A 16835-nucleotide genomic window follows, 5' to 3' on the forward strand; every position below is an offset into this window, starting at 1 on the left:
TTCAAATCGAATTAGATGAGTAGATGGCCATCTTAGAAAGACATTCCCATTGTTTCCACCCAAACAAACCTCATTGTGCAGATTTGTTTGTGTTAAATAAATGTAATACAATACATTGATGAAATTTTTCCCTTGAAAGCTGTTTAGTTGCAATATTAGGAAAATCAGTTTTTACATCCAAAATCGGCTGATCCCGAAGTTCTAGGAATTATAGGAACTTGTGGTGTTTAATAAATTTGTGTTTTTAAAATTCAATCTCTTGTTCTGATTTATATTCAAATCAAAATACTATCACACAGGTGTTCTATATTATTAGGTTAAGTATCGTCACGTTATTGTGCTTTTGAGGTGGTGGATTTGTATTTGACCCAAGCCACTTAGTACACATAGGCATAGGCCACAATAAGGCTTTGGTTTTTTATCACCAGCAATTATAACAATCATTCTCTCCTATCGTTGATCTTTAACTGAAAGAATTCGCTATGGTAAGTATTCATTTTTATGGTAATATCATTTTATGCTTATAATCTTGCTAGCATCCTCGGTGAAATGTACAATTAGCCACATTTTGATAGATAGTTGTATTTATAACAGCAAAAATATACATGTGACTGCTGTTTTCATGGTTGCACAGCTTTTCATTGAATTGTTTATTTTTAGCTTCCTCTGTCCCTATTGAAAACTGCTGTCAACCATCCAATGGTGAGCGGGATTATTGCTGGCTGTTTTCAATTAAATATTAAACATTTTAGAAATTTGAAAGATAACATAATTTTACTTGGTGCAGAATCGGTTAGAAAGTAAAGTGCCATAGTGATGGTTTGTAACTATCAAATTTATTTATTGTTTATGATTGCATGGAGATATAAATGAGCACTATTTTAGCTTGTAGAGCTGAAAAATGGAGAAACTTACAATGGTCATTTAGTCAGCTGTGACAACTGGATGAATATCAATCTTAGAGAAGTGATTTGCACATCAAGGGTAACAGCTTTACACATGTCAACTTTGCCTGCGTTTATCTGCTTTCCTAAAAGACTTCATAAATTCAGGATGGTGATCATTTTTGGAGAATGCCAGAGTGCTATATTCGAGGAAGTACAATAAAATATCTGAGAATTCCTGATGAAGTGATCGATATGGTGAAAGAAGAATCAATGAACAAGGGAAGAGGACGCGGTGGATCTGGAAGAGGAAGAGGAAAAGGTAATTATGTTTATATAATAGTTTTTGTTTGTTCAATGGATCTTCTCACTGCTGTCTGCCATATTGAAATAAGAGCACTGAGCTGATGGCTTTTTGCGTATCTTTAACAATGAAGAGCTGCGAAATGTTTTAAAACGTTTGCCGTTTTCATAGCACTTTACCCAAAGTTGCATAATATCTCATTAAATTCTTTACACATCTTTTTGTAGCTTAGTTACGTATGTATAATGAGAGGAAGAAAAAACTTTGTCTCTCTGGTATTATCAATGCATCACAATCTTGACCACAGCTACATTACAATGTGTAAATTGTCCATTTTGCATTATGCAAGCTCGGGTAGGATGCATAGATAGCTTGACTGTTGAATATTTTGCAGTTGGCAAGAACATATAAGAATTTTGCAACTTATCGTTGTTCGAAATAGGCTAGAACCAGATTAATGCACCTGTTTGGCTGTTTCGATATATTGGGTCATGTCATGCTTGTCATTCTTTTCATGCACGTTTTAGGCCTTTTTTGCTTTGTCACTTTTTCTCTTGCATTCGCGCTTGTTAAATTATTATCAGTTAGCAATTTTAAAAGAATGCAGTGTATGTCACAATTGTTTCTTGGTTACTGACGAGCATGATAGAACTAAAATCAAATGAACTAACAGAGACATTGCTGTGGATGAAAAAGATGGTTTAAGTAAAGAAAGTGACAGTCAAATTTAATTGAAAAAATTTTAAATTTAAAACGCTGTTTGCTGATTGTGCTAAGCAATTGCACCAAGGCATGGTTAACATCATACATAAATTAAAACACTTTATTTGAACTTATAAACAACTGAGTTGCTTGCTTGCAAGTTCGAAAATGGTCAAGGTTAATGAGTGTAATTACTTGGTGTATGGTCACTGAACCTCTTCTGTGGATGAGAGCATGACACACCGAGATGGCTGCAATCACGCAGTCTGTCTGAAAAGTTGGATTTTTAGAAATGTTTATGAATTTATTACGCATTTTTACTGACAATATGTTCATGTCACTGAATACAATTTTTTTTTTTCAAAAAAAATGTACTGTTATTTCCTTATTCAGGTACATTTGGAAGGGGACGTGGAGCATCAGGAGGGGGAAGAGGTGGACCGAAGAAGGGAGGAAAGATCAAGCCGAGAGAGTGAAGCAAGCCGTGAATCTACTGCAGAAAAAGCTGGCAGATGTAAAAATGATGCCAAAGATTTCCTGAATTGGAACTCAGAGCGGTGTTCCATGGCTGGCACCAGTGAACTTTGAACTGCTTTAGTCGCACTGAATTCTTTTGTTTAACTTGATAACACGTTTCATGATTTATGTTGTTATAATTCACAAGTACTTTGACAGAACCATCATAAAAGTGAAGGAAAATGCAACTTCCGTTACTTTATATTCTCGGTAGTAATAAATATTTTCAGCAAAAAAGAAGCATGAGAAAAATTTATGCAAACGCTATAGAATATTTTTAGTAAAATGGCATGTATCCAGGGTTTGCAAGACCATTATATCTTCACTTCTTGTCAAACATAACAAGTGCAAAGTGAAGGTATTTGAGACATAGAACCACACCGGCACTAAGAATATTGCACAAGACAAGAACAGTTAGAATGCTATATACAGTATCTAATTAAGGATTACATAGATTATGTCATATTAAAAATAAAAGCGTTTTATGACAACGAGCAAATAAATCATTTTACCTACAAAAGTGTTTAAATACGTCAATTCTAGTAGACTCGATCAGCAGTGCAAAGCACCAATAAGTCATCCTGTAGCTAACAGTATTAGCAACACAGAATGAAGTTGCACCAGCTGAATGCTACCAGAATCAGCCTGTAGTCTAGATTAGAGCATGTATCAGTAAAACCCATCTACATTCGCATCAATGATGTGTTGCAGGACTTAGGACTTTTGACTGCAATCATACAAATTTAATAGAGATTTTGCATTCCCTTCTCTTCAAATTCTGCCCAAGCATCGTTGAGTTCCATGAAAATAAGCTTGGCAAACTCTTCATGCGGTTTTCCTGTTGCCTTGTCAGGGTGGACAATGAGGCAAGCTTTTCTGTACATTTTCTTTACCTAGAGCAGAAAAGTGCTTTGCTGTGAATTAATTGTGCTATATTGCCATGTAATGCGTTGACTTCAAACTAGCTTTTTAAAAAATGGGACTCGATATGTCGTTAAAAACACTGTAGACTCTTGTTTACATCGTTAGCTTGTACTAGTTGGTGCATTCCACATTCCTTCCACTTGCTTTCTTCTTCCCACAGTACGGTATGTAGGGTGGAAAGCAAAGCACGGATATTCCTTTCTTTGCCCTCAATCCAATCCAAGATCTGAAAAAGGACGACAGATTTAAGATATGTTGGAAACTGTATCTCTAACTGGAGATAATTTCATTGTAGCATTAAAACCTTTGCTTTTTCTGGGTCCAGTTGAGAAGTTTGAGCCTCTCTTCTTAAGTCTGCAAGCTTCTTCTGCGCTTCTAACCTTTTCGTTGCTGTAAAGCCACTGCTTGAAAGCAAATCATTGAAAGCGTTTTCTTTTACTTGAGGTTTTACATCTGGAAAATTTTAGCTGTTTGAAGGTTGTTCCATTCAAAACTGTAACTTGCATTTGGGAAAAATGCCCAAAATTATTGAGTAAGTGACCTGAATGAAAATCAAACCACTCACTTGATTTCCAACTTTGACCAGCAGAAAATCCACCAACATTGTAATTTGACTTTGAAGGCTTTATCTGAGTAGGCTGCTGGTATCTGTTATTTGTTTGCAAATTTGAGAAATTAGAAGAAGCACTGCTGTGAGCTTGGCTGGGTGCAGAAAATCGAGCATTTGCTTGGGCAGCTGTTCCACGGGAACCCGTCTGCTGGCCATTGAGAGTTTTGGGAGCAGGTTTGGAAAAGCTTCCTATACCAGCAAAAGGGTCATATGAAGCTTGTTTCTGCTGCTGTTGAAAACCTTGATTGACAGGTTGCTGGGTATTGGTCTTGGGGCCAGTTTTAACCGGCTCTGAACAACTGCCCATCAAATTTGGTTTGCTTTGTTGAGCAGTGCCACTTGATGGCGCAAATGGGTCAAATAAATCTGGTTGTGGTTTCATTGACTCCTGATTAACTTGAGCTTGATTATTGAGACTGGAATGTGATTTGGCACTAGCAAACGGATCGAAAGATGCAAACTGGTTCATTACGTCATTTGTCTCCGTGGAATTCTGAGATGAAGCATTGGGTTTTGCCGCAGGAACCGACGATGAAAGTGATGCAAAGGGGTCAAAATTATCTCCCATTTTTTCAGAAGTGGACTGATTGTTCCCAAAGCCACCGAGTAAGTCTCCCTCGGAACTATTATTTTGAGAGAACGAAGCAGTGGCAGATGACGAATCAACGCCAGAAAGAAGCTCGAAGTTGGAAGGAGGGTCTGAAGATGTCCTAGGTTGCACAGAATGCTGTTCACTCACATCACTTATCAATCCAAGGAGGTCAACATCTTGCTGAGCAGTGCTGCTGCCAAAAGCATCACTGAAGTTGGCTTCAAATCGACCACTTTCAATGCTATTGCTGGCATGTTCGGCACCTCATGAACAAAATTTCAGTAAATTAAACTGAAATTCATTGTAAAAAAAACAAGAACATATAACAGAAAAACTATTCTTATTTATTACCTTGGCCTCCAGATGAATTGGAATCAGTGCTGCCTTGTTGGGTGTGACCGACAGGCACAATGTTGCTGGTCTTGCTGTCGTCTTCCCAATCAAGAGTTGAAAAAAAATTGCTCTTTCCTGCTTGGACCTTCTCTTCAGGTGGTTCACTTTGTTTCAATGAAGCTGATGCTCGCTGAGTGCTTTGTTGGCCTCCAGACAGAGTGTAACTTATTGAAGGTTCTAATTGATCTTCAGCGTGACCTGAAATCGAAGTCACCGCTATTAAACATGCAGCCGGTATTGCAAACTATGCTGCAGTTTATCATGACTCCACAGTTCACAGGAAAAGTATGCACTGTCAGTACACTACGGTGAACAGAAGAGATGGCAAGCACGATGCTTGGAAATATATTTTAGGTCTGATATCAGTAACTACACTGTCATTTTAAACACCAACATGAATTCCAACAATCCAAAAATAAAACATCTCAAAGCCTTGGCATCTCACCAAACTTCTGTAAAACTTCAGTCTGTTCTTCCTTTGTAGAAAAAAGCATTTTTGGATTTATTCCCTTCATGCTGAAGCCCTTCCACAAATCAAGAGGCACTGCTTTGCCGTCGCTGTGCACTTCAATTTGAATCGTAACACAAAATCCATCGGGATACTTTTCTTGGATATCACAAGCATCAAGATCATACCTAAACATACAACAAAACATATCGTACAACGAGGGAACTAATACATACTTTATCTAAGACAACATTGCATTGAATTTAAGTCAAAAAAATAATCGTATTTAAGCTTCCTACGTCTTAAAATGAATATGTGTTGCATTTGGTGGCACAAATCCAGTGTTGAATTGTACTTGAAACATTTTAACTCCAGTTTGTTTGGCTTGAAGTTGAAGCTTCCCTCCAAGAATCTGACGAGCGTGGTACAGGATCAGGGTGACATCGGATCCAGCTCTACCTCCTACTCCAGCACCGACTTGTATTTCAGCCCGACTCTCATCCGTGGTGAACTGCCTGTGAATAAATGTTGTGTTTAATAACACGAAAATTGTCATACTGTAACAAGAATTTTTTGGTTAACAATTCTCCTGACATTAAATGATATGAACTTATTTGAAATGACCATGATATAAACAATATGGCTAAACACCTTTGCCAAGTTTAAGGCCTAAGGATGAAAGTTAAATGAAACTGGTATAAGCTAATCCTGTGTTAAACAAAAATTAATTACGTCACAGGTGAGGTGCTGGCGTATAGCCTTGACATTTTTCAGCTAATCTGTATTTGACGATTAAACTTTTTCACGTAACACTTCGACACAATATTAACAAATTTAACCTCATTGAATCATAATCTGCTGAAGTGGAACAGACTCGCTGTTCTCCGATGTAGACCTCACTAAAGGGCCGACATCCATTTCGCATCCGATTAAAGAGTGGAACAGGCGACATTTCCACTTTCTTAATGGTAATGTGGTAGGAGTGTGGATAGAAAATTGTGCCCTGGGGAAGGGGCTCTTCTGGTGGACCTGAAGTCATTTCACAGATGTACTCAATGTACCTGGAGAAATAATTCTCTTATGTAGTTGTTTAAAGATGTATATAGTTAAACGATGGACAATTTAAAATTTCACAATTTTTTCTGTTGTACACAAAGTTTTTGTGTACAGACTGCTTTTTTGTATTGATTTTTTTTTGGTGCAGGCAAAGTCCTTCATGGTACAATTCTTACAAACTATGTGGTTTGATTCATTCATATATACTGAGGAAGTGACCAGAATAACTTATCAGTTTCAATTATCATGAACTTTTAACGTGAACCATACCTTCTATGGGAAGGAGTAATACCAGGGGGCATTCTCTTGATGCTGAACATGAATAAGGCTGCTTCCGCTGTACTGAATAGACCACACATCACTAGCAGGGAGCATGCTACGATGGCAGACTGAGCCTTTCCATCCTATGCCATACAATAAGGTTTCTTTTCACAACGTTGGTACTTAACTGCTTACTGAACCAAATGCATTTCACACTTACATGTGTTCTACCAAATTGGTGCAATCACTGCAACAAAATCAGGGAGCTTTATTGACATGACTGGGAAAAAACTAAAAAGTTTTGGACACGCCATTCGACCTTTGTCAAAGTAATATGGAGAAAATTTAATACCAACTTTTATTTATAACCTATTAGAAGAAAAAGAAAATAAATTGAAATTAACATGACAATCCTAGCAGCTTTTAAAACATTAGCATTAAATTATCTCCAGTTACTTTAAGGAAGGACAATAGACATGTCAAAAATAGTTTTTTCCTGTTTTATCAATAGAGCACGTCATGAACTTCCTTGGTTTTGCTGCACGGTCTGCAGCAATTTGGTATACTAAATAAGTTTCGACCATGACAAAGATATCACATATGTTACTGCTTGGATCAACATTCTTTAGTAATACAGTAGCAGTCGATATCTAATTAACTGGTTACACATAGCAAAGTCAAGATAAGCACTTAAGCCATAGCAAAGGTTTGCAAATGCTACTAACAAGGCAATGAATGACAGCAACATTGCTAGTGTCTTTCTTCATCCATTGTATGATATGCTTGCACAGGGTGAAGAGGGTATGAAGGGTCGGAGCATTTCTCGCCGTCCAACCAAGGTTTACAACACGGTGGTGAAACCTAACATTTTGCAAATTCAATAAAGATTAGCGAAAAATTTTCACAAAACAATAAATTATTCAGCCAGCATAACCCTAAGCAATGCATGTTAAAAGAATGAGGAATGAATTGACCAGTGGCAGAATAAAAGCTAAATATAATCGGTTAGCTGAAATGAAGTGAAAATTTATTTTGACCTTGCGGCGTTGTATTGCCTTGTCGTTAGGTTATACACAGCATAATGATCTTTATGTTTTGAGTCCAGATACGCACAAACTTCATCAATATTGTTCTTGTATGTTGCCTCCATCCCATCAGCCGGATACGACATCACTAAAATGAAAGAGAGCAAATACCAGGTGTAAAATTGAGATGAAGTAGCCACAAAAGTGACTTGATGTCAACACTGTTTGTTAAAGTACAAGCACCAAACTTTGTAAGTGTATATTTTGCACTCATCAATCTGATTTATTACTGTTAGTATGCTAATTAGAAACAGAGACAGGGTAAAATGCAGTTTACGATTTCTAAATCAAGTTACCGGCTATCTTAGATGTAAGGTATGTGACGTCCAGATCAGACTTTGCATAACTGGCAACTGACTGCACAACTTTGTTTGACGTGTCACGGATATTGGTAAGTAGCTTGCCAGCGCCACCTCTCATCATACTAAAGATCCCCGAAGCATCAGCACTAGAACCTGAAAACAAAGAAATTGATGTGACCTAAATACCTAATACTACTAACGCTTGCGTTATCAGCAAGATTTGATTGTAATTTTGTTTCTCTATGTAATTATTCAGAAAAATTAGAGTTTAGGAAAGTGTAAGCAAACAGATTGTTTTCAAGTCTACCATTACCAGTTTGTTAGCTAGCACTCTTTTAGTCTTACAGCGTACCCCACTTCAATTTGGAAAATGTGGTTGGTAAGAACTAAGACAAGTGCAATTGTGTCTAAGCACTTGAGTATAGTTAATTGCAGAGCAAGATACTTGATTTAAAGTTAGTGCCAAGCGCCCATACAGTGAGCCGTTGCACAGCACACATAGGCTAATACAATAGAACATAACACATAGGTTGACAAAACAAGTCGTCACCGTCTTCATCAGAATTATCGCCTTCAAATTGAAACACAGATTCTGAGTCAGAATCGTCTGTATTGTCATCATAATCCGATTCTTCTAAAGGTCTACTGTCATCTTCTGAACATTTTTTGTACTTGTAATGAGAAAACTCTAACTTTGTTGGCGTCTTTAACTTTGTTTTGAGCGAACTAAGCAATTGGGATTTCTCATTTTTTGTGACGGAACCTCCGGATTTTTCTTCATAAGTGTTTGAAACATTTGACAACTTTCTTCTGGTATTTGATGACGTAATCCGTCCTTGACTATGGAAGTCAGCAATAGATTTTCCAGCAAGACCAAACATGACTTGACATTAACTAAAGAGAGCACTTGCAAGACAATTTGGTAATTAATTACCAAGTCTAATGCAAAAGCAAAAACATACCCAGATGAAAGATAGAAAAGTTTGCCACTTAGGTGGAAAGAAACTGGTGCATTACGCTTAAAAATGCACGATTACGAGCGAAAATCACATCCAATGACAACCGCAGCTTGCATACTTTCCAATCTGCTCCAAATAATTATTAAGACATTGTATCTTTTATTTCTATTACAACTACTACAAAATTTTACCTGATCTTAAAAGAAAACTTTCTAAGCCCTTCTAATTAAGGCTAGAGCCATATACGCATTTTCGCTCGGCTACACACTTCATATCTTATTCATGTAACATAGACGATACGCGATTTATTTACATAACGCAAACTTACTAACAGATTAAGTTGTCCAACACGCAACTATAAACGTTCGACAACTGCAGCAACAATTAACTAAACCAAAGGCAGGCTATCTCAGCTTAGAGAGGCACAGTATCTGCTGCTGTATAGTCTATTGTTAAGCCACTTTCGTTGGCGTTCGCTTTTACGACTTTTTCCCTTGTAGTCGTCATCAGCGCACCATTGCGAACAATTCAAAAACTAAAACGGGGCTTCGTACATTTCCCCAATTATGAAGGCTCCAGCGCGTGGCTCGGTCATAATTGGACTACCAATGTTCACTTTGCCCGATACGTCACTGAAATCGATTAAAACGTTTAAATACATTCGCTGAAAGGCAAAGTCAGGCTTCAACTACCGTCCGTTGGCAAATCGTTGTTTTCATGCTGGTCGCTGCTGTTTGTAGTTAATTGAACGGTTCGATAAAACTGATTGGAACCAGGCGATTGCAAAGGATGTCTTCGAGTTTAATGAATGACTTAGACGTCGATTCTTCGATATTACTTTTCTTTAGAGAAAAACGACTCGGAAAATTTACGCATTACTTGACTTTTTAGCCTAGCTGCTAGGCGCTAGCAGACGATTGCTACCCCGAAAAATTAGTTATAAACGAACGTTTTGGTGGAATAAAACCGTGCAGGAGTGGCCGTGGCCGAACAACAAATATTCATGAAAGAGATCAGTATAGTTATTACTTAGTTTTATTAGTGAGGCTAAAGTCTGGAAAATGTTTTCACAAATACGCTGACTATTGTTAGCGTTACCATTTGTAGCTTTGTCGTTGAAGTTCAATGAAACTTGTTCGTGGAATATGTTTTACACATTATACTGTATAACCAAATAAAAATACTATTGAAGTATATACTCGATGCGATATCGCAGAAATTGTATACTAACGGCGATGTTATTACCATTTGTACACCAGTGTTTTTCAAAATGAAAAAGTACTGTTGAGAAAACGCTAGTAGATTCAAAGTGGTTTAATGTGACTGTCTTGAATTCTTGTCGCATTCGCATTGTTGGAAACGATTAAACAAACTAATCCAATATTCTTCAAAGCAAACGGCACGTGATCACAGCAATAGAAGTGAAAAGAAGTAAAAAGCAGTCGCACAATTACCATGTGGTACCGACAGCGACTGACGCCAAAGAATGATTGTTTATTCAGCATTGGGAAATAAAAATCCGGAAGGGAAAGCCCGTTCGTTACGTTGGCCTCGATATGTGATAAAAATGATTACTGACGTAGAATTCCAAAGTGGTACATGCAATACGAATTATGGTCGTAATTATGGTCGTACTTCTGCTTGCAATATGTAGTCTAGACAAATAAGGCGTTCAACCACGATATGGCCGGGGATTCATAATACGGCAAATTTATAGACTTGTAGAGCCACAGGGTTAACGAAGACTTGCGGTAGTGGGTTGGAAAGTTCTGGTACAATAAAATCATTTATATCTACGTTCACGTTGACATCAGCCTGTATCTGCAGATAGGTCCAGTTCAAATGCAAATGCTAGGGCAAGGGCTACGGTGACTTTACGCTATAAGAAAATCGATAGGTTTTTGTTTATTACGTTTGAGAGAAGCGCTGACTGAAATAGTTAATCACTGTTTGAACATTATGACGGAAATTGGGAATGAACCAAAACATTTACCGTCTCTGAATTATGCCATTACCTAAACATGGCCATCTGGGGACGGCATAGAAATACATGTGGCATATAAACACCACCATCAAAAAAGTGAGGTAGTATTAAAATAATTTGAGCTAATGTTGAAATAGGGAATTAAGATATAAGCCAAAAACTGCAATAGCAAACTAACCGTTAACTGAAGGTTGGCTGGGTGTGGAATTAGCAAAACTGTCATCAGACTGAGGTTGAGAAGTGGCTGGATTGGAGATCTTCTTACACTGATTCAAAAATTAAACGTTGCCATTTTAAAAATTATTATTGCATAATACTCTAAAACCAGTCAATGGGGTTCATGGTAACTGAGATACAAAATTTACATTGTATGTACAAATTATACATTGCATGATATAAAATATTTATGGTAGTTTACAAGATCAATAGGAGATTTGGGATCAACATTTCTGGCAGCAGCAAATTCAACAATCTGTTCAGCAATTACAGCTGCAGGAGGCCTGTTGTTTGGCTTGATTTGAAGAATCGATTCTGAAAATTAAGATCCTGTCAAAAGACTCATTTGTGATAGTTATTGTCCAGCATCACATTAAGCAATAAACTTTTAGTTTTGTAAGTTATGACACAAATAAAGTACAAACAGCAACTGCATTCTTCTCAGGGTGACTAGCCATTGGCAATTAATAAGCAATCGTCTTCAGAAACTTACTGTTCTGAAGAAAAAAAACTAATTTGAAAACGACTTACTGATCAAAGGGTGGAATAGTGTATATTGCCTGTCATTAGAAGGTATGGTGAAATTTCCATTTAGAATGGCAAGCCGGGCAGAATCTTCAAACGGGTGTTTATTGAAACAAAGAAGATAGAGAATGCAGCCCATAGCCTATTACATAGGAATAAACATTACAAAAAATGAACATACAGATGCTTTAACAGCAATGTTTAAATTTTTTAACAGCATGTTATATTTATCTGCACTTTTCTAGAAAAACATTTGTATTGCTGTTGAATGTTGATATACCTGGTGGCAACCAGAGTATTTAATAAGTTTTTCAAGTTTTACAATCTCGTGACACTTACTAACCCAAATATCCTGCATCTCATTAATGGGGTAATTGCTGTACATGTCAATCATTTCAGGAGTTCTGTACATGGGGGTGGTGTTTCGAAGAATCTCCTCCTCTACCTGATAAAGCCATAAATATAAAGTGCATTGAAAAATTTCCAGCTATAGCCAACAGTTTTCATGGATCATTAACTAAAATAACAATGTGGTGCCAGTAAAAATCATAAAAGCAAATAATGACAAAAACAAGAAAGACAAAACAATGTCAAGCAGTTTGTTGACTGTTACATCACCACACATCAAACAAACAAACAAACACAAAATTTAATCGTGTAAATCTTCGCTCTGTTTTATTGTTTCATAAATAACATACAAATTCTGGTGATAATGCACAGTACCTGTGATCTTTGTGCCGCAGTCCATGTGTGGTCCGGGTAATGTGAGGACACAGTTGCGGAGCCAAAATCACACAACTTTACAATACCTTCTGTCGTAAGCAGTAAGTTTTCCACCTATATGATAATTACATAACTGAGTAGTCACACATCGGACAAACAAGTTCACGATTTTTTACCACAGATTTAAAATGATTCAAACTACTCAGGTCAAGGAAAGCGAAAGAATTGAATTCATTATGAATGTATATATGGCATATTACTTCCTGCAAAAAACAAGTGCACGAAGTAAAACCAATCATTTAACAGGAGAAACAACCATTTAAAATTAACAGTTGTGGTAATTTGCTACGACTATCATAACAAAAAAAAATCTTTGTCCAGACAATAATAAACATGTGAACAATAAATAAAGTTCATCAAATAGCTCAGGAAATGCTCTACATGAGATATTCTTCAGTGAGATAAAAACTTCTACCTTAAGGTCTCTGTGTATGATTGGTGGTTTCTGCTTGTGTAGATGTCGAACAGCAGCACAAGTTTGATAATAGGCCTTTAGAATTTCATCAATCGGAAGGGGACCACCTCGTCTTCTCATGACATCCACTAATTGTCCACCTAAAATTTTGTGTATCGTTATCAAACGTTATTCGCATCTTAGCATGGTGCAGTCAACTGCATGAATACAACTGTTACTTCTGAGATCAATTTAAATTAAAAAGGGCTCAATGAGTGATACCTGCGCAATACTCAGTGCAAAGCAAGTATTCGTCTTTTCCATGGCCTGACTCATTCTTCGATATTGATGCTGCCGAGACATACTGCACAATATTGGGATGCCCAGTAAGACGTTTTAGATACTGTATTTCACGAAGGATTTCTTTGCTCTTGCTATCTTCGTGTGATAACAAACGCTGCAAACAATCACCAAATTATTTAAGCATTTCAGAAAAACAGGATCTTATATATAGTGTATAGGTTTACTTATGACTTGTGTTACATTACTTAATGTACCTTCAATGCGTACAACTTTCCTGAAGGGTCACTGGCTTCATAAACCAAGGCAAATCCACCTGAAAACAGACAAGGTAGAAAATGCTAAAGAAACCAAGATTATCTATATTGTGGGATATATACTGGAAACAGTAGCAGATCTAGCCTAGAGATTTGAAACAAGTGTTTGAACAACCCCTTTGGAGAATTATCCTACTGTGTTTAATGGCCAAAATATGTGAGGAAGCTTATATTCGTCCCTGACTGGATACAATGCCACATTTGCAAGTTCAACTTTCACTACTAAGTTCTATCCTTCACCTGTCCTCTTCAAAACTTAGCTATTTAAAGGAATTGCAAACCTTGATGGCTTAAACGGTTAAAACATTGCATGTCTGAATTCATGTCAAAAAATGTCAAATATATAGGTTAGGTTTGTGAGCACACAGCAGCTCTGGAAGCAGAATGGTGTAACGTTTAAAAGAACTATAATTTTACTTCTTAAATTAAAATTCTTTAACTGGGACATCGCAACAGATAAAAACGAGTTAAGGAAATCACCTTCTGCAATAACACGGTTCACGTGGAGCTTCTGTCTTCCAAGTTCCACAAATGATCCAACAAAGTCATTATCAGCAGAGGAACCACTGACAAAATCAAGCGCTGATTTTAAGAATGACATTCTACCAAATTGCAGTCAAACTGCTGAAGACTTTTCAGTCTGTATGTTGATTTGGTACAGCACTAAAACCTTGGTTCTTACAATTACTTAACATACCTGTAAGACAATAAACTGGATAACTTGAGTCTTTTTTGCATTTAATATTTGGAAACTTGCTCTAAATAACTTTATGCGAAAACGCCGTTTAGTGCGTTACCAGGTGATTTCATAACATCCTAGTTTTAACTGAATGTAATTCCCATTGCCAACGCTTTGTTTTTATCGTTCACACATTCTGAAATGTTCGTGTATTTTACGCCAGATATTTCCGTTCACATCGCTCCGCTTTATAAACTCGAACTGATACGCGAGTAACGTCGCAGACAGAGATACCGAATCGTACGAACGTATTACGTTAGTCCTGTACAGTTCCTACAATAAAGGATCGTTTCTGATAAACTGTATCTGTGATAACGTAAGGGCTTTCGGCTAGTAGAACGTTAGGTTAGAGAATTCTAACCGCATGCAACCACGGAGTCAGATCATTAATTCGGCAGGTAAATTAAGTCCGAATAACATAAGTTAAGACTGACAACAGTGCAACCTCTGCACACTGCTGCGTGAACACACATTGTTACATAATTTCAACTCGCATTTTCACTATTGTGACAGCATAATGTCATCAAAATAGCATCTGAATATGCTTTTATAATGTGCCTATTAATACTCTGACACTACGACTAACTAAAATTACAAACCATTATAGTTTTTAAAAGAGGAGGGCTAAAAAAACGTTCTCCAATATTTCAGCAGGTAAATAACAAAAGTGGGCGGGACCGCAGTACTAAAATGGGATATCTATGGTAAAGTCCAGTCCCACATGGTAAAAGGAGCAGCATGCTACACTTTTTTTTGTGCCAAAATTACACAGAAGTTAAGTTTTGCAAACAAATGACACTTTAATAAGTACTATTAACTGCACAACTGTTACAAATAGGAATTGTGTCTTAAAACACTTCAAAACATACCTACAAAACTACAAATCCTTCAGTTTTTAATCGGGACAAACAAGCTTTGTTGCTAAACTTTTTTCGTGGGAAACATGTTTTTGACAGGCCATTTAACGTAGCACTTTGAGCCATAAATGCCATTAAGATAACCTTGGGTATTGGAAAACAAATATTGAATGTCATCAGATCATAGGAATAAAATACCATAGCTTACAGCTGTGATTTCCAAACTGTGTGCCGCCACAGATTCTCAGGTGTGCCGCGAATATTTTTAGAATTTTGGAAAAGAACTGCATAATTATTTAAAATAATGCATGCAGACAAGAGTACGCGAAATAAAAGCTCTCTAACTGCTTCAATAGCTGATAAATAAGCACATGTCCATCCAATAAGCACATCCATAGCATTAACACGTGAAAATAAATTTTTTTAAAGCAACTTTTCTTCTCTTGTAAGTGTGCCGCGAGCGTTTTATGATTTTTCTAGTGTGCCACAAGCTGAAAAAGTTTGTGAACCACTGGCTTACAAGATAAAAATGGTAAAAGAAACCATTCTCTCAGTTTTTTTGTGCGAAGTTCCTTGAAGTATTTCCATGGGAACTTGGTGTTACTTTGACAGTGGGGTAACATTCACAGTACATTGTAATACTTAAATGGCTTCATTAGCATATACTGATATTAATTAAACATAAAACTTTAGTGAAAATGTATGTTATTATACCACACTTTGAATATAATGGAAAACTATAATTGCTGCTAAGTAATATCTTTTACATTCATTTTTGTTTTTATGAAATTAGTGTCGATCATGTTTTGAAAAAACAATTGAGTAACGACAAGGCATGTTTTCAACTGCATAAATCATAAATAATATTGCTAAAGCGTATTGTTATCACATATATATAAATAAAAAATAGCTAATATTTATACACTTCCCAGACAAAATTATCCAATATTAGTTAAAGTAATATAATAAATAAAATGGGAACTTTATAATTTAGTATTATGTATAGACAGAATTAAGCAACTAACTGCATAGTCACGCCGTTTGAGAAATGAGAACTCATATCATCGAAGCAGAAGTAAAACAAGTCATCAACCATCAATCGTCCTCGCTCACATTCTAACAATTACCGCCAGCATACGCAGTGTTTATGACAGATATGTTTGTTGTGTAATACTTCACACAAGTAATGCACAAACGAACTTTAATTTGTCATAATGTGATGTTGACCGATTAGGTTATCATAAAACAGACATTTTGAAGAAACTGAAGGTCTAGTATAGTATATAAGTGCACAACCACAGGGATCAGGATGCCTTTGCATACTTGACCACAGCTACTGAAACTGTGATGTCATCTGGTTGTGCACTTGTGTACTAGCCTAGACCCGAAACAGATTTCTGCTGTTGATGAAAAAAAAGCCCTGATAGCCACACATTTCGAACAACTATCATTCCATCCACACCACAGAGTACATAATACATCCGGACACACAACATCGTCACTTTGGAACATGGCCAAATAGGTCTAGGCTTATCTGGCATGAAACTCGGTCTGCGCTCTGCGGTCTAAGACTCTAAGTATAGGCTAGCCGATATATCCTTGGTTGTCAGTAAAAAGTCGGAAAGTAGTTACACAAGCCAGCTATTTTGTTACACGCCACAAATTGTAGATCCCAGAACACAAA

General features: G+C 36.8%; 2 protein-coding genes across 3 annotated transcripts; one reads left to right on the forward strand and one right to left on the reverse strand.

The window, feature by feature from the left end:
- Positions 1-281: 281 nt before the first annotated feature.
- LOC143458771 (U6 snRNA-associated Sm-like protein LSm4) lies at positions 282-2594 on the forward strand. The gene is made up of 5 exons (XM_076955630.1): positions 282-485; positions 661-702; positions 886-984; positions 1053-1206; positions 2284-2594. Exons 1-5 carry the CDS (start codon positions 483-485, stop codon positions 2364-2366), a joined length of 381 nt encoding a protein of 126 aa, XP_076811745.1. The 5' UTR covers positions 282-482; the 3' UTR covers positions 2367-2594.
- Positions 2524-14249, reverse strand: LOC143458768 (cyclin-G-associated kinase-like). 2 transcript variants are annotated; one of them, XM_076955626.1, is made up of 21 exons: positions 14036-14249; positions 13496-13554; positions 13221-13395; positions 12960-13099; positions 12485-12598; positions 12105-12206; positions 11768-11903; positions 11439-11551; positions 11199-11286; positions 8072-8230; positions 7728-7863; positions 7416-7551; positions 6700-6833; positions 6213-6434; positions 5673-5888; positions 5371-5561; positions 4884-5123; positions 3896-4795; positions 3635-3783; positions 3428-3556; positions 2524-3299 (listed from the first exon to the last, which is right to left on the reverse strand). In XM_076955626.1, the coding sequence occupies exons 1-21, from the start codon at positions 14154-14156 to the stop codon at positions 3150-3152; spliced, it is 3810 nt and encodes a 1269-aa protein (XP_076811741.1). In that variant the 5' UTR covers positions 14157-14249; the 3' UTR covers positions 2524-3149. The 2 variants fall into 2 exon arrangements, with proteins under 2 accessions (XP_076811741.1, XP_076811742.1); XM_076955627.1 differs by lacking the exons at positions 11199-11286; positions 11439-11551; positions 11768-11903; ... (4 more) ...; positions 13496-13554; positions 14036-14249 and adding an exon at positions 8628-9021.
- Between the last annotated feature and the right edge of the window lie 2586 nt (positions 14250-16835).

The sequence above is a fragment of the Clavelina lepadiformis genome, chromosome 5, assembly GCF_947623445.1.
Source record: "Clavelina lepadiformis chromosome 5, kaClaLepa1.1, whole genome shotgun sequence".
NCBI classification, from domain to species: domain Eukaryota; kingdom Metazoa; phylum Chordata; class Ascidiacea; order Aplousobranchia; family Clavelinidae; genus Clavelina; species Clavelina lepadiformis.